Consider the following 21,590-nt stretch of genomic DNA (forward strand, 5'->3'; position numbering starts at 1 on the left):
TAACCCTCTCACCCGCTCCACATCCTCTCTACTACTCCGTGAACACTCACCCTGGCACCCGCCCCCTGGTGTAGGCTGATAGCCAGGGTCACAGGCTGGTGTGCAGCGGTAGGAGCCCGGGGTGTTCTCACAGCGCTGGGCACCACAAATCGCAGAGCCGTATTCTCGGCACTCATCAATGTCTGCAACAGAGTGGGGACTGGGTCTCAAAGACCTGAGATTAGGGTGGGGGTATGCTAATGCCACTTCCTGTCGCTAAGATTGAGAAGTCCCTGGGCCTGGTTAGTATTACATGAGTCTAGTCACTCTTAAGTCCTTCAGGCCGTTTCTCAAACAGGGTCCCACCTCAGGGTCTTTGCTATCATGGTTCTCTCTGCTAAATATGTCTCCACAACTCTGTGTATTGCATAGCCCCTTCTCCTCATTCACAGATATATCAAAGTCTAGCCCTCTTACTCAGCCTCCTTGAGCAACATCCTTGTCCGAACCTCCTGACACATCTGCTCGTTTATTTTTCTTCTTGTTCTTGCTCTTTCTGTTGTTGTTGAGAATTTCACACTACTGTATTTACATCATTTCCACCCATTCCTGTCCTCCTGACTCCCTGTTTTCTTCTATTTCCTCCTCCTCCTCTTCCTCCTCCTCCTCTTCCTCCTCCTCCTTCTTTGAGACTGTATAGCTCTGCCTGACCTGGAACTCACTCTGTAGACCAGGCTAGCTTCAAACTCAAGAGATCTGCCTGCCTCTGCCTCTGGAGATATGAAACTAAAGCCATAAGCCTCCATGCCCAGTTTATTTTTCTTCAATTTTTAATTTTGTTTTGTTTTAGAGATAGGATGTCGTGTAGACCAGGCTGACCTTGAATCCCATGTAGCTGAGGATAACCTTAAACCCTCCACTTGTCTCCACCCCCCAATTACTGGGTTGTAGAAACAGATGCTACTGCACCTATTATTCTCCTTTATTGTATGTATGTATGTATGTATGTATGTATGTATGTATGTATGTATGTGAGTACACTGTTGCTCTCTTCATGCATACCAGAAGAGGGCATCAGATCCCATTACAGATGGTTGTGAGCCACCATGTGGTCACTGGGGATTGAACTCAGGACCTCTGGAAGAGCAGTCAGTGCTCTTAACTGCTGAGCCATCTCTTCAGTCCCCGTTATTCTCCTTTTAAAGTTAGCATTTTTTTTAAATTTAGGGTCTCATGTAGCTTAGGCTGGCCTCATGCTTGCTATGCAGCCAGGTGTGGCCCTAAACTTCCGATCCTTTAGCCTCCACCACCCAAATGCTAGAACTACAGGACAGCACCCAGTTTATGCATTTATCCAGTGTCTAACCCAGGGCATCGTCCATTTGAGGCAGGACCCTACCAAATGAGGGACATACTCAGCCTCATACCATCTTCATTAAATCGGAACTTTAAGCTGGGCCTGGTGGCACCTGCTTGGAATTCAGCACTTGGGAGTCAGAGACAGGTGTTTGGCTAGAATTCAGCACCAGGAAGGCTGCAGCAGGAAGATTGCTCTAAGTTCCAGGCAAGAGTGTCCTACAGTAGTGAATTTCAAGCCAGCCAGGCCTACACACACACACACACACACACACACACACACACACACACACACACACACACACACGGAAGGAGAGAGGGAGGGAGGATGGGGAAAGGAAGAGGCTATCTCAAAACAAAACAAACAAACAAACAAACAAGTTGAAGGTCAGCCTGGAGCACATAGCAAGACACTGCTCAACAAAGCAACAACCTGACATTTTATCTAAAAAATCATCAGTGTGCAGACCGACAGTGACCATCCTTCAATGCAAACCTCACACCAGCAGGCATGCCTGGCAGATATCACAGTGCCTTACATACAGAAAGGGTCTCACAGTTATCTGTGGAATGAACCCCCCCCCCACACACACACACCATATTAGCTCAGGGAGGGCAGGGGTTTTGTTTGGTCCTTCTTTGCTGTGCCCTCGATGTCTGGCACCAGCAGCTGCTTTTTGAACTTTTTATAATTAATGATTAAGTTCTTAGGAAGTGAGATTTTCCTGAGGGAAATGCAGCCCATAATAGTTTTGTTTCATGGGTTACAGAAAATACTGATTCATCCTGCACCCCATCCCTCTAAATATATTAAAATGGTTCAGTTAAGGGGAGGGCTTCTAGCTTGCCCTGATTCCTGATAAGAAAGCTCCCTTGCACATAAGAAAACATGTGCATAAGCAGGGGCTAATTTCCCCCAGGAAACACTGAGGGGAGGACGGAAAGTGTTAGCCATGGGACCTCTCCTTCCAGGTTTTGGAGATAGAGCATCTCTCTCCTGATTCCCAGGACCCACATCCTGTCACAGGTTTTAGGGGATCTGTCTTACCATCACAGGTGCCTTCAGGGCCGGGGTGGTAACCTGGATCGCAGTCCCGCACACAGCGGTAGGAACCAGGAGAATTTTCACAGCGCTGAGACCCGCACAGGGCAGGTCCCCGTTCACGACACTCGTCAATGTCTGAGGACCAGGCAGGGAGGTCATATGAAGGAAATAGGTGAGACAAAGAGGGAGTAGGAGGCTCAGGAGGGAGAAGGGGAGGAGAGGGTAAATAAGAAAAGGGGTGGGGGAGGAGGCCTCTCACCAAGGCAGGAGGCAAGGTCAGGGCCAGCGCGGTGTCCAGGAGGACAGATGCACTCGAAGGAGCCATCAGTGTTGGTACAGATGCCGCTCTGGCAAAGATCCTCTTCGCTGCACTCGTCCACGTCTGCAGGACAGGGCATCCGAAACCCAGGCCCACCTCCTCCTCTGCTTAATATCCCAGGCCACACCCCTTCAGTTCCCCCATCCCAACCCTCCAAGTCCCAAAGCCTCAAAGGAAGACCTCACCCAATCTGTTTCAGGCCCCACCTTTGCTTGCAAGCCCCGCCTCCAGTCGGAGGCCCCTGTCAATCACTATCCAGCTGTCAGCTTCCAACTTCCTGACACATCCAATTCCTCTATGATTGCCGCCTCCAGGCCTCAAAAAAGCTACCCCTCAGTGATCCATGTAGATTCCCCAAACCCTCAAAGATCCAGAGTTCCTTTTCTGCCCTCTTTCCCTTGCTGAAAGCCCACTCTTTCCACGCTCAGGTACGGCCTGGGGACTGACCCAGACAAGATGCTTCACGAGGTCCAGGCCGGTAGCCAGGGGCACAGGTACAGGTAAAGGAGCCATCAGTGTTGAGGCACTCTCCGTGGGGGAAGCAGAAGTCGCCTTCCAGACACTCATTTATGTCTAAGGTACGCAAGAGTCAGGATTGTGCTGTTGGTCCCGCCCCCAAGTAAGCCCTACCCATAATGTTGTAGCCCCAACACCCAAGTTACAACCTTGAAGACTATGTTTCTCTGAAAATCTTTCTTAGTCCATTTTACATCTCTAATGGGCTGTGCTCAAGAATCCAGGCACTACTCCCAGTCTCTCCTGCTGGTTAGCTAGCTTACCTGCACAAGGCCCAGGTTGACCAGGTGGCGCTCGGTAACCTGTCGAGCAGCTGCAGTGGAAGGAGCCTTTAGTATTTGTGCACTGGCCATGGAGACCACAAGGGATGCCCGAACTGCATTCATCCATATCTGTAAGAGTGGGTTAGGGGCTCAGAAGGGATTCACTGGAGCAAAAGCGTTGGTGGGAATGATTGGAAGGGGTCTTAAACAAGGGACAGAGTACTCCAGGATTAAGAAGTTCTGTGGATCTGGGTATCTGATCTCTACCAGGGTTCCTGGCATCAGGGAAAGAGACTCTAGGTTGGCACTGGGGATCAGAAACTGGGTAGGGTAAGGGATGGGTTGAGATACTATGACTCTACTCAACGAATGTGTCCAAGTCAGCTGGAGTAAGAGGTTACAGACTGACGTCAGGGGGGAGTGCTGGGGTCAAGGGTCATGCACCCAACCAAATTCCAGGGGGGAGATTTTTGAGAAGGGAGGCAGATGGATGGTGAACCAGAACAAAACTGGTCAGAATGGTAGGTGTTTCTTGTTTTGTTTTGGCTAAGATAAAATGGCACAATAGAATTTAGGGTCATGGGCCAGGAAACAGTGAGGGTGCAGAAATGTATTTTTGCTGAGAGTCAAGGTCGGTGGTTATCAGGAACGGTCATGGCTAGCTCTAAAATGCTCCAGCCGAATCACATGGTCCTAGGTTACAGAGTAAGGAGGAGTCACCCCTGGTTAGGAATGTGGTCAAGTCAGGGGCTTCAGGTCTGGTGAGCATGAAACAAGAGTCAAACTTAGGAGTCCTGGTTCATGTAAAGGGACTCAGGTCCAGGTCCCAAATTATGGGTCAAGTCAGGGTCATGGATCAGATCAAGGGTCAAAATCTCTGTGATCAGGGTTAAGATTCAGGGTTAAGGTCCCAGGTCCCAGCGAGGCCTGATCTCACCAGTACATCTGCCACGGTGCAGGTGGTGCCCAACAGGGCAGGCCCGGCACTGGAAGGAGCCTGGTGAGTTCACACACTCCTGCCCTGGACACGCCAAGCGGTTCTCACACTCATCCACATCTGAGAAGTGGGGGAGACAGTAGTCTTGAGGAAGTGGCCCCAGGCCTCCTCACCCATCCACACTCCTCCCTCCCTCCCCGGCCTCACCCTCGCACTCGGAGCCCGCAGCGTTGGGTTGGAAGCCTGTTGGGCAGACACACTTGAAGCTGCCTTCCGTGTTCTCACAGCGGCCATAGGCACAAGGCGAGGGGCTCCGGGCACATTCATCCACATCTGGATAGAAGAGGCCAATCAAGCTGAAGGATAGGCCTGAGCCCCTCCCCACTGCCATCCCCACCTACCTACCCCAATGCTCCAGCTTTTGTTTATTTGAGACAAGATCTCACATGGTAGCCCAGGCTGGCCTTAAATTCACACCAGTCTTCCTGCCTCAGGCACCTGCATGAAGCCTAATGGCCAGAGTTTGATCCCTGGGACCCACATGGTGGAAGGAGTGGATTGGTTCCAGTAAGTTGTCCTCTGACCTACACACTCGCACAGTGGCACGGGCCCACCCACAGTCCCCTATCCACCCCCCTGTACAAACAAATAAATGTTTCTTTTTTAAGTTTAAGTGGGAGGAGGGGCAGGCATGGATTCTAGATGGACACCCTTAATACTAGCACTCAAGAAGCAGAGGTGGGGGGATCATTAGTTAAAGGCCACTGTGTGAGGGAGAGGTCCACCCTCAGTTGGAAAAAGAAGACAGAATTCAGCTAGACCTTCCCAGGTTTGTCAATATTCTGCTCACCCAGCCTCTGTCACAGAGCCCATCCTAAGGCCTCTACTCCCAAGTCATTTCTCTCTCCATCTCCCCAGCTAGCATAGTGCTGCAGGCTTGGGTCCAGCACCCTCACCTTGGCAGGGGGCCCCTGGTCCTCGGGATCGGAAGCCAGCTGGGCAGGCACAGTGGAATGAACCCGCGGTGTTGTCGCAGCGGCCTGGCCCGCAAGGCGGAGGCTGCTGGGCACATTCATCCACATCTTCTTCACACGCCGAACCCCGGAAGCCAGCCGGGCAAACACAGCGGAAAGAGCCGGGCAGGTTTTCGCAGACCCCGCGACCACAGAGGCCTGGGCTCTGGGTGCATTCATCCACATCTGCATGGAGCAAGCAAATCCTGGGGTGTCCGGTGTGATTCAACCCCCCCCCCCCATATACACACACCATGCTACATTCTGACTTCATTCTGACTCTGGTGGTTCCTGGGTTTCTGCCTCTTGGGTCCCCACACATTGGGCTACATTGTCTTCCATAATTCAGCCTCCCTTCCCAACTACTCACATCTCCATCCCTTCTCCATCTGTTTTTCCATTCTTCACGATCCAGCCCTTCTGTTCTGCATCCCTTGGCTTCTCCAGCCGATCCAGGTCACTACATGTGGCTCTCAGATCCTGTCTATGTCCCCAGACCGTTCTTTGTCCCATTTCTCAGCTTCTCCAACCCTACTGCTAGCTATCAACCATTCCCCTTACACCCTCTTTCTTTCTGTCCCCTCCCAGTCCCTCACCCTGGCAGCTGGCTCCGTGAGGTGCTGCCTGGTACCCGGCGGGACACACACATAGGAAACTGCCTGGCGTGTTCTCGCAGCGCCCGCGGTCACACGGCGGCGGCACGCGGCGGCACTCGTCCACATCTGTGAGCAGAATCCAGAGGCTAGGACTGGGGCAGACACTGAGTCCCTGAGGGACAAGCGGCCAGGGGAGCAGTGGCCGGAGGCAGGACGAGGGCGGGGCGAAGCTAGGACAAGAGCTACTCTAGGGTGGAACCAAAGAAATAGGCGGAGCTAGGGCCGGTAGGCTTAAAGCAAAGGCGGAGATCGAATCCAAGCTGAGAGTAAGATTGTGGGAGGGAGCAAATTTGGGGAGGGCAGGACCTGGGCAAGAGCAAGGGCGGAAAAGGAATCTTTGTGGATCAAAGGAAGAAAAGGAAGACAGAGTCGGAGCCAGAGAAGGAAAGGGTAGTTTGAGGTGAGAGCTGGAGTGGAGTCAGGGGTCGCTGTCAGATTAACTGCAGAAATTGTAGAACTCAGACGGGGCCTGGGGGCGGGAGCTAGTCCAGGATAGGGAGGGCGGAGCTAGTGAGAGCAGAGCTTGTGAGAGCAGAGCTAGGGCAAAAGCTAGGCCATAGGGAAAGGAAGGGCAAGGTTAGGTGCAGAGCAGGGGTGGAGCCTAGCTGATGTTGGCCAGGGCAGGACATGGTGTTGTGATGGAGCTGGACCGCGTGGGGAGGCAAAGGAGCCAGCCAGCGTGAGCGGTTCTGCAGAGAAAAGACTCAAGCAGGAGTGGAGCCTGGGGCCTAGAGGAGCGGGATTCTCACCCAGGCACTCTGCAGCCCGCGGGCCTGCTTGGAAGCCCGTGCCGCACACGCAGCGAAAGCTGCCTGGTGTATTCTCGCAACGCCCAGGAGCACAGGGTGTAGGGACGCGGCGACATTCATCTATGTCTGGGGGCACAGAGCAAGCTAGTTACGTACGTGCTGGCCAGGCAGGGGACCTGACTCCGCGAAATCCCCTCTGCCCAGCTTACCAATGCAGCGAGTGCCCTGGGGGCCGAGCCGGAAACCTGGGTCGCACGCACAAGTGTAGCCGCTTGGCCGAGGAACGCAGCGTCCAGGACCACAAACCTGGGGATTTCGCTGACATATGCTGGAAGAGGGACCTAGAGGAGCCAGTCAGCCACGTTCCCACAAGACTGAACTGAACACTGTAGAACATCCCTCTAAGATACCTTCGTGAGTGTCCCCTCCCCACGTCTAATCTTGGAGATCGTGTTTACTCTGAGAGAGCCTCATCAACTCTGCCTGAATCCACCCTCAAAGACACTCACATACCCCATACTTCAGACGTGTTTTCCTGAGACCTCCATGATGCCCATTTTAGAACTGGTGCCTCGGGATGTAACTGTTTGCTTCTTTAGCAGCGCATGACTCTAGTAACTAAGGGAACGGCTACCCAAACCTTCAAATTCTTACCTCGCCCTATCCTTCCTTATCTCTTTCATCTTTCACAATCCCTTTGGAGCCTTTCCCCACAGAAATTCACAGTATTCCCGCAACCACACTCCGATTCCTATGGTACCTGATTCAGGGATCTCTGGACCCGTCCAAGCAGGGATGCTGGGCAGGGGAAATTCAGGCCAAGGTTGGGATTCAGGCCGAGGCCGGGATTCAGGCTGAGGCCGGGGTTCAGGCTGAGGCCGGGATTCAGGCCTAGGCCGGGATTCAGGCCGAGGCCGGGGTTCAGGCCGAGGTCGGGGTTCAGGCTGAGGCCGGGGTTCAGGCTGTGGCCCAGGGTCAGGGCGGGGCTCAGGTCGACGAGTAGGCAGAAAGCCTGGTAAAGAAAGAGCATCTGTATAGGGTTCTAAATTTGGGTATGCTTGCTCCTCGCCATGGTTTTCTATCTGCTTCAAACAGCACCTGGGAGATGGCAAGCCCTCCATCCAGGTTCCAGCTCACCTGTAGGTGGCCGAGGGGTGGCTGGTGGAACACGTGGCTGATTGAAGGTCACTCGAGGTGGATCCTGGTTTAGGGGTCTGGTGTTGTATCGGAGGTCAGAAGCTGAATAGTGGTAGCCAGGGCCAGCTGGACAGATCTCCCGAAAACCCTCTGGGAACAAGGCAAGGAGAGGTCAGTAGAGGAGACCAAGTGAAGTCTTGTGAGTTGTAAGTAAGCCTTGGTTGGGAACAAAGCTTGGTCTGAGATAGTGTCGGGAGTCTGGCTTATATGCTGGATGGAGTAGTGTACCAACCAAGGAATTAGATGTTTCAGAAGCCAATGGTGGAGCTGTGAGAGTTTTCCTCTTTAGGGGATGGTGGCAGAGTGCTCTGGTCAGGCTAACTTTTTTTTTTTTTTTTTGGTTTTTCGAGACAGGGTTTCTCTGTGTAGCCCTGGCTGTCCTGGCACTCACTTTGTAGACCAGGCTGGCCTCGAACTCAGAAATCCGCCTGCCTCTGCCTCCCGAGTGCTGGGATTAAAGGCGTGCGCCACCACGCCCGGCTTGGTCAGGCTAACTTAAAGGTTGTAAGTTTCAGGGATGAGAGTGGCTAAGGATAGAGGGGAAGCCCAGAACCGATGAAGCCTTGGGAGTGTGGCCAAGGTACTGCCAGGTACTGCCAACTTGGAGACTGAAGGCAGGGCCTATGACTCCTGTGTATATCTGTTAGGAAGGGATGAGTTGGAAAGACTTGCACACCTGAGCCATAAGGCGGACAGAGCTGGCAGCCTCGGCCCCACGCCTTGCCCACACGGCTACAGCAGCAGATCTGTTTGGTGATATTTCGAAGAATGGGCAGCGAGCATCCGCCATCATGCAGCACTCGGTAGCAGGGCCCCTTTGCCTCGGAGATCACGTGTTGGGCTAGGGCGATGGGAGGAAATTCTTCAGGGCGTGGTGGGAAGTACCGTGGTTCTCTCTGTATGTGATTGAATGGCCCCTCCGAGAGGCTTTAGTGGGTAAGTGGGAGGGGCATCTAGAGAGGTCTAGGGGAGAGCCAAGAGTGCCCCAAGGTTTGAAGTAAGCTATAAATGAGAATCTGAGTATAAGAATCCGAACGCTGTCAAGAGGTCAAGAGGTCGAGAGAATTTGAAGATCCTAAAGAAATTCAAGATTCTGGGAGTCTGAGGGGCTAGAAGGGTTTGGAGTATCTGAGGGAATTAAGAATTCAGAAATATTCTGGGATGCTTTCTAAGGTCATGAGCAATTTAGGAGCCAGCTTCAGAGCCCCACCCCCTTTCCTGGTGGCTCACAGATGCAGCTGCTGCGGGAAGAGTCCAGGAGGAAACCGTCCGGACATACACACGTGTAGCCGCCACGAGTGTTGGCACACTCCCCGTGTTGGCAACGCCCACCGGTGGCGCACTCATCCACATCTGCAAGAGTTGAGGAAGTTTTTGGCGAGTCTAGGACTACTAAATCCCTGGCAGCCCAACCTTGAAAGACTAGCCCTCGGTTCCCTGCCCCCTGCCGGGCCTTACCTACACAGGACCCATTAACTCTCTCGAAGCCGGGTGGACAAGGTCCATTTGGGCCACTCACTTGGTTGGAGTTCCCTGTGGAGAAAGGAGGGATCGGAGCGGGGACAGATTGGCAGAGAGATAACCAGGCAATTTTGAAGATGAAATGAGAGTGAAGTGTGGTTTGAACTACCGAGTCAGCCTGGAAGCTCAGTAAGTAAGATCGGAGGCTCTCCAAATGCACGGATAAGACAAAGGCACAAAGACCATTAGAAAAGTGACCGAAATCAGAAAATGGGATAAATGGACTCAACGGTATAGAAAAACCTAGATAGACATGACCACCCCCAAGGTAGGTAGATATAGCTAGATCTTGTGACTAGGGTTTATCTGTGCTCGGAAGAGAAGAGGCGAGGTTTGGGGACGACCCAGGGCTTCTTACCCAGGTGTTCCGCGCACGGGTGACAATCATGAACACCCCAGGCCAAGCCCTCCCCTCGGCAGCATACTTCCTGTGTCCGGAGCCCGGGCAGCGGCGATGCACACTGTAGAAGAAGTGAGGCGTGAGCGCGCCCCCGCGTGGTAGCATTTTAAAGGGGTTCCCCCTACCCTCACCCGCCGGCCTCGGCTCACTTCGCTTCCGCGCAGTTCCCTAAAACAGTAACCGAAGCCGGAGGCGTCTGAGTAGCCGTCCTCGCGTGGCGCGCTCTGTGCCAGCACTGTGTAGGGCGCCGCCGCCTCGGCCCGTGCCGCCGCTTCTGCCCTGGCTAGGGCTTCAGGGTTCGCCTCCTCCCAGGGGCCCGACACACGTTCCACTTGGTGCACCACCACTGATGCCTCCTGAGGGTGCTCCACGTGCACGCTCACCATCGATGCTACGCCTGAGCAGAGGCAAGATGGACAATGGGATATATCTACACGAGCTCTGACTTGCTAGGAGTAGATTGGAGAGATGAGCTGAGGATGGGTACTTTATATTGGGAGGTGGGGGTGGGCTGGCGTGGTAATGTAATATGGCCTGCAATTTTCAGTGATCCTCCTGCCTCTGCATACCGAGTGGTGGGATTACAGGTGGAAGCCACCAAACCGGACTTAGGAGGGTAGCAGAGAAGGCAACAAACTTGGTCAGAGAAGGTCAGGTTCTTGAGGAAAGCGGGATCAGAGACCCTTTGGCTAAATTCTCCTCACCGTGTTCATCATCGCGGTGGTTGGCTAGTGGCATTGTATAAACGGAGCGGGTAAGGCCCGGCATGGCTGGGGCCGGGGGCCGGGCCCCCGAAGAATGCAATTGGCAGAATTTGCCAGCGAAGTCCGGGGGACAAAGGCAGCGATCAGGCTTCACACACACACCACCGTTGTGACAGATCAAGGGACATAGGACTGAGAAGAAAGCAAGGATACAAAATATCAGTACTGTGCCTGGCAGACAGTTAACTCAGTACCCAGCGCTGAAGCGAGGGCCTTAAGGAACATCATCCTTACATCTCTCCATCGTAGGTGACTTTTCCCGTTTGCTTGCTTTTGTTTTAAGGTAGGGACTAATGTAGCCCAGGCTAGTCTCGAAAACTCACTATATAGCCAATGCTTTAACTCTTGACTCCTGCCTCCGCTTCCCAATTTTTGGGATTATAGCAGTATGCTACCACAACAACCTTCCCCAAATCTGGCTGACTACATCGGGTGGGTCAAGTCGCGCGACTATCACATAGACCCGCCTTCTAGGTGGGCTTACTCAGCCTCCTCCCTCTATTTCATTCATCTTCCCATTTTCTGGTTAAATTCGGGCGTTCCAGCCCCGCCCAAACAGTGATATTCCCGCCCACTGGATTGCCTTCGCTCAAAACCGATGTTTCCCTTTTGTGTCTCAGCTGGAATCCAAAAAGTTCAGGTTTTTCCCATTGGCTAGGCACCCCTTTCTAGTCCCGCCCATATGGCCTTCTACCTGACATTGTAAACTCCGCCTAACCCAGGTACCTTAGCCTTAGCCCCGCCTACTCACTCCTCCCTCCGATTTGCCCCGACTCACGCCCCTCCCACTCTTGGGCGAGCTAGGCGCCTTAGCCCCGCCCACAGCCTGCTTTTCAGCCTTCCCTCCCTGCCTCCGGTAGCACCGGGCGGGGCAACTAGCGGGGACGCGTCTCTACTCCCCTCCGCGCGCCCTCTCTGGGCCCCTGGCCACCTCTGGGCGGGGCACTGCCAGCTGTGCGGTGGGGTAAACAAAGAAAGGGGTGCAGCGGAGGCAGGGCGTCGTCTCCGCATTCCGGACCCTTGGGGAGCCCCGGACTGCAGAGCCAAAGGAGGCCGGACGTGTCTTTCGAGGGCACCCCCCTCCCTTCCTCCCATGGGGCTGCCGAAAACAGCTGGAGACAGCTGCACTCAGGGGAAGGAGGGAGCAGACAGCCCGGGCTGTCATGGGAGGTGTGTGTGTGTGTGTGTGTGTGTGTGTGTGTGTGTGTGTGATTTTCTGAGCCACAGCCATACAAAAGGAAGCAGAGGGGAGCCACCTCAGTCTAGACGAATCAAGGGACAGGCGTCTTTGGAAGATATGAGCATGGAGGCAGTACTCTGAGGTTCAAAGAAAACCCAAGTTTTCTAGGAGGCAGGGTGAGGCTAGCTCAGAGCAAATCTAGGCTCTCAACCAAGAGTCTTTCAAGTCCTTTCGGAGAGTTGCCTAGAAAACAGGACTAGTACTTTCTGGAGGCGGGGGTGTGGCCCATGTGAGGGAGCTGAGGACAAGGAGAAGTGGAGTCTGATCGTTTCTAGCACGTTAAAACTCTCAAGTTGCGGGGACCTTAGGAATCGGTGGAAAGTCCTACTCCTCCCCAGCCAAGGGTCTGGTTGCCCTGAGTCTTGATTAATGGCTCTGTGTGGATAGGTCTGGGAAGGCTACCTTAGAAAGAGAAGGAAAAATGAAGCTCTGTGGGAAGAGAATCGGGGGAGATGTTGGAGGGGGAGAAGTATCTCCACTTAAGGCTCATGCTCGAATGTTTCAGGGGAAGCGAGAAGCCGCTGGGTGACAATATTAGAATTCTCCTGGGAGGGGCGCAGCTTGGAGGAGTACCTCCAAAGAGGGAGAAGAAACTTGGCTGGAGGAGTTTGACCCGGGGTGAGGAGGGACCTTTGGATCCGGTGTCTAAAAACCCGGATCTCCTGTCAGGAGCATTAAACCTAGACTCCAGGTACCTTTTTTTTTTTTAACGGCAGAGCTTAAGAAGGGCTCAGCAGAGAAGCAAGATTGAAAAAATGGAAGTGTCTCGGATGAGAGGAAGCCACCACGTTTAGGGGCATTTCTTAGTCTCTTAAGTCATTTCACTGCCTGCCCTTGCCTTGAATACAGACTCCCAGCTCAGGGTGCCCATATCAGAGGGCTTGCTGCTAAATGGGCAAAACTAACTTCATGTCCCACAACATTGGAAGAACAGGGAGCTAAGGACATAGGGGTCTTGCCGAGGTCAGCCCGCCTTCACATGTTCCTCCTTGTGCCTCCAGGGGTTTGGCACCCGTCTGGGCACGGCGCCTGGCACGGGCGAGTTGGGGCTGGGCCGGGAGAGAGTGAAGGAAGGAGGGAGGAAGGGGCGGAGAGAGGGAGTGGTAGCGGGCGGGGGCTCGGGCGGGAGATGAGCTCACGCCGGCCGGGTTGGGCTGGCTGGGGGCCAGCCTGGGCGAGTTCTCGGCGCCAGGGGCCCCACTCCCCATCCCGGAGGGCGTAAGGGGTGAGAAGCAATGAAAACCCGACCCCCAAGTCCATCCCCACACTCTGGGCTAGCAGGTGGCGCACCCTCCTGACCTCACCTGAACCCCAGAATGCTCCCCTTGTCTAGAGGAAGCTGAAGCGCAAGCCGGTTCCTTCCTCCCCCAGGGGGCGCCCTTTCCTCAGGCCTCCTATCTGGATATCTGTCGCACGTGGAACCGCTGTAATTCAGGTCTTGCCGAAAGACACCCCGTCTTTCCTGGGTCCCCTCCCGCTTAGCTCTTCATCACAAGCAGTCCCATGCCAGACTTTCCTAGTCTTCCCCCACTCAAAGACAGACCTAGAAACTTAAGATATGCCCCCGCCCCCATGCGACTCTGAAACACTCCTTGCTGACCCACTACGCACAGTCTGCGAATTTGGGCCCCATCTCAAAAGTTCCCAGATCCTAAGATCCTCGCCTTGACTGAAAGGTATGAAAGCTAGTCTCAGTCCGTTCACGTGGGACACCACAGTTCCAAAAACACTCAATGTTCCTGAAATCAGCGCCCTGGAGATCCACTCCCCAAATAAGGAATTCAGAGCCCCCTTCCTCAAAGACCCCACGGAGTCCCCAGCTTTTCTGTACATGGAATCTGGGCTCCTGCTCCTTAAGGCATTGTCTCCGGGGTCCTCCCTCCGGGCACTCCTCCCTTGGGAGCACCATCCCGCACTCACAGGCGCGGAAGCCGGGTCCCCCCGGGGCCGCCCCGCCGGGCGCGCCGCTGTCCACGCTGGTGGCGTTGCGGGGCGCGCAGGTCGGGGTACAGCGGGAGCCAGTGGGCCCATGGATGCAACGCAGGCCGCACACAGCGGGGGTGAAGCGCACGCGAAGACGCTCTCGGGGTCGTCCCAGTACGGGCTGCGGCCCCAGCTGCGCCAGCAGCACCAATAGCGACACCCAGAGCAGCCGCGCGCCGCCCGCCATGGCTGCAGCGCCGCGCTCCACCGCGCCGCCGCCCCAGCCCGCCCGAGGGGCCCGGCCGCGCCCGCCCGCTCGCCCGCCCGCCCGCGGGGGAGGGCGGCCGCGCCCCCGCTCAGCCCCCCCCCTCCCCATCGCTCCCTCCCGGGCGGCCGCGCGGGGGCGCGTGGGGCTGGGCGCTTAGCCAGAGGCGCGAAGGCTGGGCGCTAGACTCGCAGGGGGAAGGGGAGGGCGCCCCCTCTGCTCCCACCCGTGCTCCAACAAGTGGATGGGGCCTATGGGGAGTAGCAGGGAAGGGAACAGGTGGGGGCGGGCGGGTTTGCTCCCAGAGAGAGTTGAATCCATTGAGAGGAAATCCATTAGAGTAATGGGGGCCGCATTTGGGGAGCCAGCTAAAGACTGATCCTCTGACCAGGCACGGGGGGGGGGGGGGGGGAGAAAGAGGCTTCATCTAGATAGAGGACAAGGATAGCACATTTGGGCAGCAAGATGGCACATCTGTGGGTGACGAGAAGGGTCGGTGTACAGGACACATAAAGGAAGTAGAGGAGCTGAATTCTGGAGAGGAGACTAAGGCGCGTACACCTGAAGCCGCCACAGCACACCAAGACCCTCTACACCTGGTGTGAGAGGTCAGAATGAATAAAGGCAAGGGATAGGCTCAGACGGGGGGGGGGGGTCCTCACATCTGGCCTGGGGCACACATCTGGAAAACCTTAGGAAGGAGGGGGATGCATCTGGGCTGAAGGCCACACAGCAGGAGAGGGCTTCTGAGGGTAGTTGAGTCTATAGAGTGCTCTAATCTGGGGTACCGGGCTGTAGTAAAAGTAGGGCCAAGGGAGGGTCTGGCATGTAAGAAGGAAAGGTCTTTGGCCCCCAGCCGTCCCGCAATCTTGGGCATTTTGTGCCGGGGCAGGCGCCAACCCGCACAATCGCTTTTGTTGTCTGGGCTGGTTCAGCCTCGCTCTCTGCTGGGCGAGTTGCCCCCCTCTTCAGCCACGGGAGCCCGGACGCCTGGCTTCCCGGCCCCACCCTGATGGGTCAGCGCCTTTGGCCTGCGTCTAGTTCTGTCCCTGGCTCACCTCATACTGCCGGACGCAGGGGTCCCTAGAGGTGGCCGCATCCTGGGGAGTGGGGTGGACCAAGCTACAATAGGGGACTGGTAGGCGGCGGCAGCACCGTGGGAACCAGACGGCTTTATCTGGCCCGGAACCACCCCCCTCCACCCCCTACACGGAGGAAGGGCGGATGTTCTTACCCCGGGCCTGGCCGGCAGGGGCGCGATGTGGGGGCCTTCTTTTCAGCAATGCCCTGGCCCACGGCCCTCGGGGGCGCCTTTGCCTCAGCAGAGCTCGGGCCTCCTGCAAACTAGGTGGAAGGGGGTGGAAGAGGCTGTCACTACTATTAAATTGGCCTCCTCACCTCAAGAAAAAAAAAAAAAACCCTCCTAAGCCAGAAGCACTTCCAGGAGTGGGTTTGCCCAACATTGCCCCCAGCCCTTTTATTGGGAGCAAGGCTTGGGATATCTTTAGAGAAATACTTTCAGAGAAAGGACTATGGAAGAAAAAAAAGGTATGGAAACGAGAAGCGATATGAGATGGATGGGAAGGGAAAAGTGGGTGGGGCGTGGAGACAGAAACAGATCAAGAAGCAAAGACCCAATGATTCAGCCAGGCAAGGAAGAATAAACAGAAACACAGACAATGAGTTAATAGTGAAAGGCCAGTGTGTGTGTGTGTGTGTGTGTGTGTGTGTGTGTGTGTGTGTGTGTTGGAAGGGGAGGAATTATATGCTTACGTCAGTGGCTGCCAGTTGAGGGATACCTGACTCTTCTCCACGGGACTGCGGCTGGGGCTGGGCACTGAAGGTGTTGGGGTCAGGCACCCCTCTAGACCTGTGCACTTGGCAGGTGGGCAGTTCCGGACCCTGCAGGAAGCTTTAGAGACAATCAGGGATTCAGTAGAAAAGCAGGGCCAAGCCTCTGTCATCGTCCATCTCTTCCTTTTGGATGAAGCTGGGGAAGGAGACCTCTCATCCCTCACCCACACCCCACCTGGAAGAACCCACCTCGGGTGCAGCGGCTACTCTTAGGTGTCTGGTCTAGGCAGCAGCGACAGGCAGCAACACTGTAAATAGGAGAGTGGAACTGTTCAGGCCTCAGAACAAAGGAGGGCAGGGGTGGAGGACACAGGAGAAACCAAGACAAGATTCAAGGGAATTCCAAGCACTCATTACTATGATTATTTTGAGACAAGGTCTAGAATGTACTGTGTAGCCCAGGTAGCCCTCAAACTCACGACAATCCTCCTGCTTCATTCTCCACTAAAGCTAAAGTTACATACATAAGCCGTCACGCCAGGCTTAAAATTATTTCAAGAGACATTCAAAGGAGAGTTCTAAGCGAATCTACAAGCCAGGACTGTCTGGGATCTAAAACTCCGCCCACTAATTCGAGGAGAGTGGAGGCTCAGACGCCATCCTAACATCGGACAGTAGGTGGCGCTACATACACAGACCTCGGCGGCTGTGCACTGCGGTGTCGCCTTAGACTACGGGTCCAGCACAGTGCTGAGGTGGTAGGGATACCGAAGTCCAGGAGTGGGAATCCTGAGGCCTGACTTTTATCCAGCTCCCGCCTTTCTAGGATGTACGTCCTGGGACCAGCGTCTCCTGGTCCTTGAGCTTCAATGTTCGAGAGGAAAGGGTCTTTTCCGGATATGTCTCAGTGCACAGGGTCTCAGAGGCGACCCTTCAGCGGTACTGCCAGAGCGTCGTCACCCAGGGGCCCCCCAGACAAGTCCATTATCCCCAAGTTAAAGGGGGGGGTGAGGGATGATGGTGCACGTTCAGACCCAGAGAGAAAAACTTTGGAAGATACTGAGAAAGGGAATCCAATGCCCGGATCCATTCTAGATGAGTGAGGCTTAGAGGGGGCGCAGGCTGCCCTGGGGGAGCCTCTGAGACCCTCGAATCCTGTCGTCATCCCTCCCGCTTTTCCTCCAGGTTAACCCCTTCCCAGTCCCGCCCCCGGCGCGGCTCGGGTTACTAAACGCATTCCCAGAGACTCAGGCGGGAGCGGAGCCCACGGCCTTTGTAACGGTGCGCAGAGCTGCCAGGAGCAGGACTGGAGTGCTAAGCAGACCATCTCCTCCGATCCTGTCACCTGCAAACGCGATAGTGTCCTATAAACACTGAAATTTATAAACTATCCTGGACCTTACCACCAAGTCATTAGTAATTCATTCAATCCCGAGGAGCTCTGATCTCAGAAAACTAGAAACGTCAGAAAATCCGAGGATCCCCTACACAGGTTTCCTCCAGTCCCCTTGCCAGGAGCCTATATGCGTCTTCCTAATCTATTAGAAGAACCTAGGAGTCTTTTCCAATTAATCCAGCCCCCCCCCTCTAGAAACCCAGAACCCGGCAACTTTTCTTTAAGATCTCACCACGACCTTCCAGAACCTTAAAAAAAAAAAAAAAAAAAAACACTGAGGAAACTTGGGGAGCTGAAGGCTAGTTCAAGGGCCCCACCCATCGCTATTATTCTAAGAAAACTCGAAGTCTTACCCGGTATCAACTGGGGTTCTTTTCCCAAAAAACTCGGGAGTGGGCTGGAGCCTTACCCATCCTATCCCTCTGGAGGGACCTCCGCTTCAATTTCTCAGCGCATCTCGAATTCTAACGACTGCAAAGTAGGGGATCCCAGCAGATCCAAGGGCTTTGGCCTTAGCATCCTTCTACCAAAAGCAGCTGCTTTGTAGCCTCCTAAATCTGAAGGTCTTGCTCCTCCGAGACCACAAGACTTACTGGGTACAGCACGAGGAAGAAGAGGCTGCAGTGGGCTTACCCGGCCTGGTGGCTCGGGACCACCGCTTTCTCGATGGGGCTGGGGCTGGGGCTGGGACTGGAGCCGCTAGCAGATGTGGCGGCTGGGAGCAGCAGCAGCAGCAAGAGGGGGCAGGGGCCGCCGAGGCCAGGCCGGCGCATCGTGTCGGGTGCAGAGTCCGGCTCCAGGAGGGCAGTGTGTCCAGTGGGTCCGGATCGGCCTGGCCCCGGTCCCGCCCCCTACCCCCGCCTCAGCCAGAGGCCGACTCACTTTCTCCACCGTGCAAGCCTGGGGCTGTGAAACTTCCCGCCAATCAGAGCCCTGCACTGTCAGCGCTCCGAGTGAGGCCAATCGGTAAGCGACATGGGAGGGGCTAGATGGACAGGTGCCGGGCGGGGTTGCCTGGGCGGGGAGTTCTCCTGGAGGTGGGAGGTTTTCAGAAGTCAAGAACTATTGCCCCAGTCTCTCTTGAGCAGAAGTCCCAAGTGACACAAGTGGTTACCACCGAGATGAGTGTGCAGGGGGCCCAGGTCCTCTCAGCTGGAATTCCTTTAGCAGGCCTCACCCTTCGCTCAGTGCTGGTGTCTCTGAACGTAGCTGTCTGTCTAGTGGAACTGATAGATTCCCGGTACCCACTTCCCAGGGGAGAGACCAGACTCTGCTGATGAATCAAACGTGGTGTCACTTCCCAGGGTGAGTTCCAGGCCAGCCTGGGCTACATAACGAGACCCTTCTTCCTCAGCCACGCCAAATCTCGAAGTAGCAAGAATTTAGTATTGGATCTTACCCCCGACCCAGGGGCCATCTCTATGGCCCACATCAACTCTTCCAGGAAGATGGTCCCGTCCATTGTTTTAGCCACACCATCTGCAAAAACTTGTCTTTCCCCAGTTCTACCCTTCTGTGAATCCAGGCTACGCCCTTGACCAGACAGTTCCCAGAGGACTCCCCAGCTCTGCCCCTCCCACACCCTTCTCTGCCTTGGTCCCTAGAAGACACCAGAACCACTTCCCAGCCTGACTCCTAAAAGTCTCCCCCCAACAACCCTTAAAAACCTAGAATACTAAGCTTTTGTTACTGGAGACCTCGAATCCCCTCTTTCTGGGCAAGAAGGAGCACGGGCTACAGGAGACACGCAGCCCACCCGCCCTCTTTTAGTGGGCTCCAGGCTTCAAGCCTTGCCCATAACCTCCAAACTCAGAGGGCCCAACCCCTTCCCTTCCCTATAAACTTGAGTTCCAGCCTGGCATGGTAGTGTAAGTCCCGTAAAGATAGCACTTGGGAGGCAGAGCCAGGCAAGCTCCAGGCCAGCTTGGAACTAATAGCAAATTCTAAGCCATCTAGGGTGCAGAGCAATACCCTAGTTCAAACAAACAAACAAACAAACAAACAAACAAAAACAAAACCTCAAGTTCCCACCGTTTTCCCTGCTTCACAAACGCCTAGTGCTTCAGGCAGAGAGAAGTGGGATAGATAAGCTTTCACTTAGAATCCCAAACCCCACTCTTCCCGTGATGCTCCACTTCTGGGTTTAGAACGTCATCTCTCAACAGTCCTATTGTTTGTTCCCCCTCGAGTTTGCTTGGAATTGTTCTTGGATTTCTGCTCCTCCCATATTTGGGGATTGCCCACCATATACCAGACAGCTTTGTTGACTAAAGCATTAGCCCCACCCCCAGGCGTTTTGGGGTTCCAGCCATAAAAGGTAACCGGGCCTTAGGCTCTAACTGCTCCAACCTCCTCAGACTAAGAACAGGGTATGTTCCAGATTCAGGCCATCTCCTACTCCAGCTCTTTCGACTGAAATGTATCCAGGGTGCACACCTCATCCTGCCTGCGATGAGCCACACAGACTCACCCACACAGCCTCTTCACACCATTGCTGCCACCTACAGCAATCCATGCCTCCATCCCATGCTGACACCTAGAAATCAGGGCCTACCCACTGTCCAGGGCATACAAGCCCCAGGAGCAGCACTGTAGGCAGTCAGGACTCATTCGCAGCTATTCACGGGCTGACCTAGAGCAATAATGGAGTGCCCAGTTTTGCCCATTAACTGTGCTTATGCTTCTGTCTTTGTGTGCCCCCCCCCTCCAAGTCCCTGCTCACGTGGCCCCATGGGACACCATGTCCCTCACCTGTCTACCCCCTCCCCACATCCTACCCTGTGGCTGGAGCATTTGCTGGGGGTGCTGCCGAAATTTCTCCCTTCTGCCCAGGATCCAGGGCATCGGCAATGCTCGTTGCTAGGCAACAGCCTCTGGCTCACCACTGCAACTTCCGGGGATGGCAGGGATGGCTCTGGCTTCCCTTCCCCCTTGTATTTGGCGTCTCCAGTTTTCATTCCTTGTTTTTATAACATTTATGCCATCCCCCCTGGATTCTAGTAGGATCTCAGCACTTTATAGCCTTCTCTCTGGAGTTCTGGATCACAGCGCTCCAGAAGCTTTTCCATATTCTTCTTTCTTCCATACACGATTCTTCCACTAGTATTGAAAACCACTGCAACTTAACAATACGCCCTGTTTCTTCAAGAATCATGACCATCCTAGAAATATATTAGTTTTCTGGCATGGAAAAAAAAAAGATGATTTCAGTGTTCTAGTTCTGCGGTCATTACAAAGCAGCCCCATATTTTAGATTTTCTGACATTCTAGCTCCCACATGCTCTTTAGAATCCCTACCATTCACACATCCCCCAGGATATAGTGTTCTGACTGTCCTGGCATGTAAAGAAGATATCCAGAGTTTAGGGTTCCTGGTCACTCCAGAACACCCAGGTTTTAGAGTCACTCACCCTTTAACCCTACCATTTGTGTCCTGGATGCTCTGGCTCTGGATGCTCCAGAACTCTATGCCACTTTGGATTTTTTTGGAGGAGTCTTTCATGTAACCCAGGCTGGCTTCAAACTCCCTGTGTTGCTGAGGATGGTCTTGAACTCTTGATCCTCCCACCGTGACATGGATTTCTGGGGATGAGAACATTTCCCCCCTTCTCTTTGCATTTCAGAGGTCTGGGTTTATTTCTGCCTCCTCTAATTCATTCCTAGTGAAGAATCAGCCCACCCACCCCCCTTTTTGTTTTTGAGACCAGATTTTTCAGTGTCACCCTGGCTAGCCTGAAACTTATGGTGTAGACCAGGCTGCCCTTACACTCGGAGAGATCTACCTGCCTCTGCCTCCTGAGTGCTGAGCAGAAAGACATACACCAGCATGCAAGGCCAGCACTCTTTGAACCTCTCTTCCACTCTGCCCACGTGGCGCTGACCCCTCCTCCTAGCTTATGGGGGCTCATGGCATGGGTTAGGACTGTGGAAATCCTTCATCATACTGACCACAGTGACTGGTTCAGGAATGGTTGCCTGACTCAACTCAAGCCATGAATCCCGATTTGTTTGTTTGTTTGTTTGTTTGTTTTGTAACAAGGTTTCTTTGTTGAGCTAAGGCTTTTTTTTTTTTTTTTTTTTTTTTTTGAGACAGGTTCTATGTCGCTCTGGTTGTCCTGGATTTCTCTATGTAGCCCAGGCTGGCTTTGAATTTACAGAGATCCACCTGCCTGTGCCTCTTAGGTGCTGGGATGGATTAAAGTTGTGTACCACCACACCACACTCAAATCACACTGGCCTGCCTCTTGATTTGTGTAT

General features: G+C 54.3%; 1 protein-coding gene across 2 annotated transcripts in view; it reads right to left on the bottom strand.

The window, feature by feature from the left end:
* Nucleotides 1–18,106, bottom strand: part of Ltbp4 (latent transforming growth factor beta binding protein 4) — a 32,433-nt gene extending 14,327 nt beyond the window's left edge. The window contains exons 1-23 of one of the 2 annotated variants that reach the window (XM_029479805.1): nucleotides 17,967–18,106; nucleotides 16,187–16,245; nucleotides 15,917–16,055; nucleotides 15,378–15,487; nucleotides 10,656–10,847; nucleotides 10,101–10,348; nucleotides 9,910–10,012; nucleotides 9,489–9,563; nucleotides 9,261–9,383; nucleotides 8,707–8,871; nucleotides 7,971–8,120; nucleotides 7,594–7,845; nucleotides 7,043–7,174; nucleotides 6,834–6,959; nucleotides 6,025–6,150; nucleotides 5,372–5,614; nucleotides 4,623–4,748; nucleotides 4,416–4,535; nucleotides 3,479–3,607; nucleotides 3,147–3,272; nucleotides 2,640–2,762; nucleotides 2,384–2,515; nucleotides 51–182 (exon numbers count right to left, since the gene is read on the bottom strand). In XM_029479805.1, coding sequence (XP_029335665.1) covers nucleotides 51–182; nucleotides 2,384–2,515; nucleotides 2,640–2,762; nucleotides 3,147–3,272; nucleotides 3,479–3,607; nucleotides 4,416–4,535; nucleotides 4,623–4,748; nucleotides 5,372–5,614; nucleotides 6,025–6,150; nucleotides 6,834–6,959; nucleotides 7,043–7,174; nucleotides 7,594–7,845; nucleotides 7,971–8,120; nucleotides 8,707–8,871; nucleotides 9,261–9,383; nucleotides 9,489–9,563; nucleotides 9,910–10,012; nucleotides 10,101–10,348; nucleotides 10,656–10,847; nucleotides 15,378–15,487; nucleotides 15,917–16,055; nucleotides 16,187–16,245; nucleotides 17,967–18,106 — 3,271 coding nt within the window. Of the gene's footprint in view, nucleotides 1–50; nucleotides 183–2,383; nucleotides 2,516–2,639; nucleotides 2,763–3,146; nucleotides 3,273–3,478; nucleotides 3,608–4,415; nucleotides 4,536–4,622; nucleotides 4,749–5,371; nucleotides 5,615–6,024; nucleotides 6,151–6,833; nucleotides 6,960–7,042; nucleotides 7,175–7,593; nucleotides 7,846–7,970; nucleotides 8,121–8,706; nucleotides 8,872–9,260; nucleotides 9,384–9,488; nucleotides 9,564–9,909; nucleotides 10,013–10,100; nucleotides 10,349–10,655; nucleotides 10,848–13,875; nucleotides 14,179–15,377; nucleotides 15,488–15,916; nucleotides 16,056–16,186; nucleotides 16,246–17,966 lie in introns of those variants that run through there. The other variant, XM_021166465.1, reaches the window with a different exon arrangement.
* Between the last annotated feature and the right edge of the window lie 3,484 nt (nucleotides 18,107–21,590).

Source organism: Mus caroli, chromosome 7, assembly GCF_900094665.2.
Source record: "Mus caroli chromosome 7, CAROLI_EIJ_v1.1, whole genome shotgun sequence".
Taxonomy (NCBI): domain Eukaryota; kingdom Metazoa; phylum Chordata; class Mammalia; order Rodentia; family Muridae; genus Mus; species Mus caroli.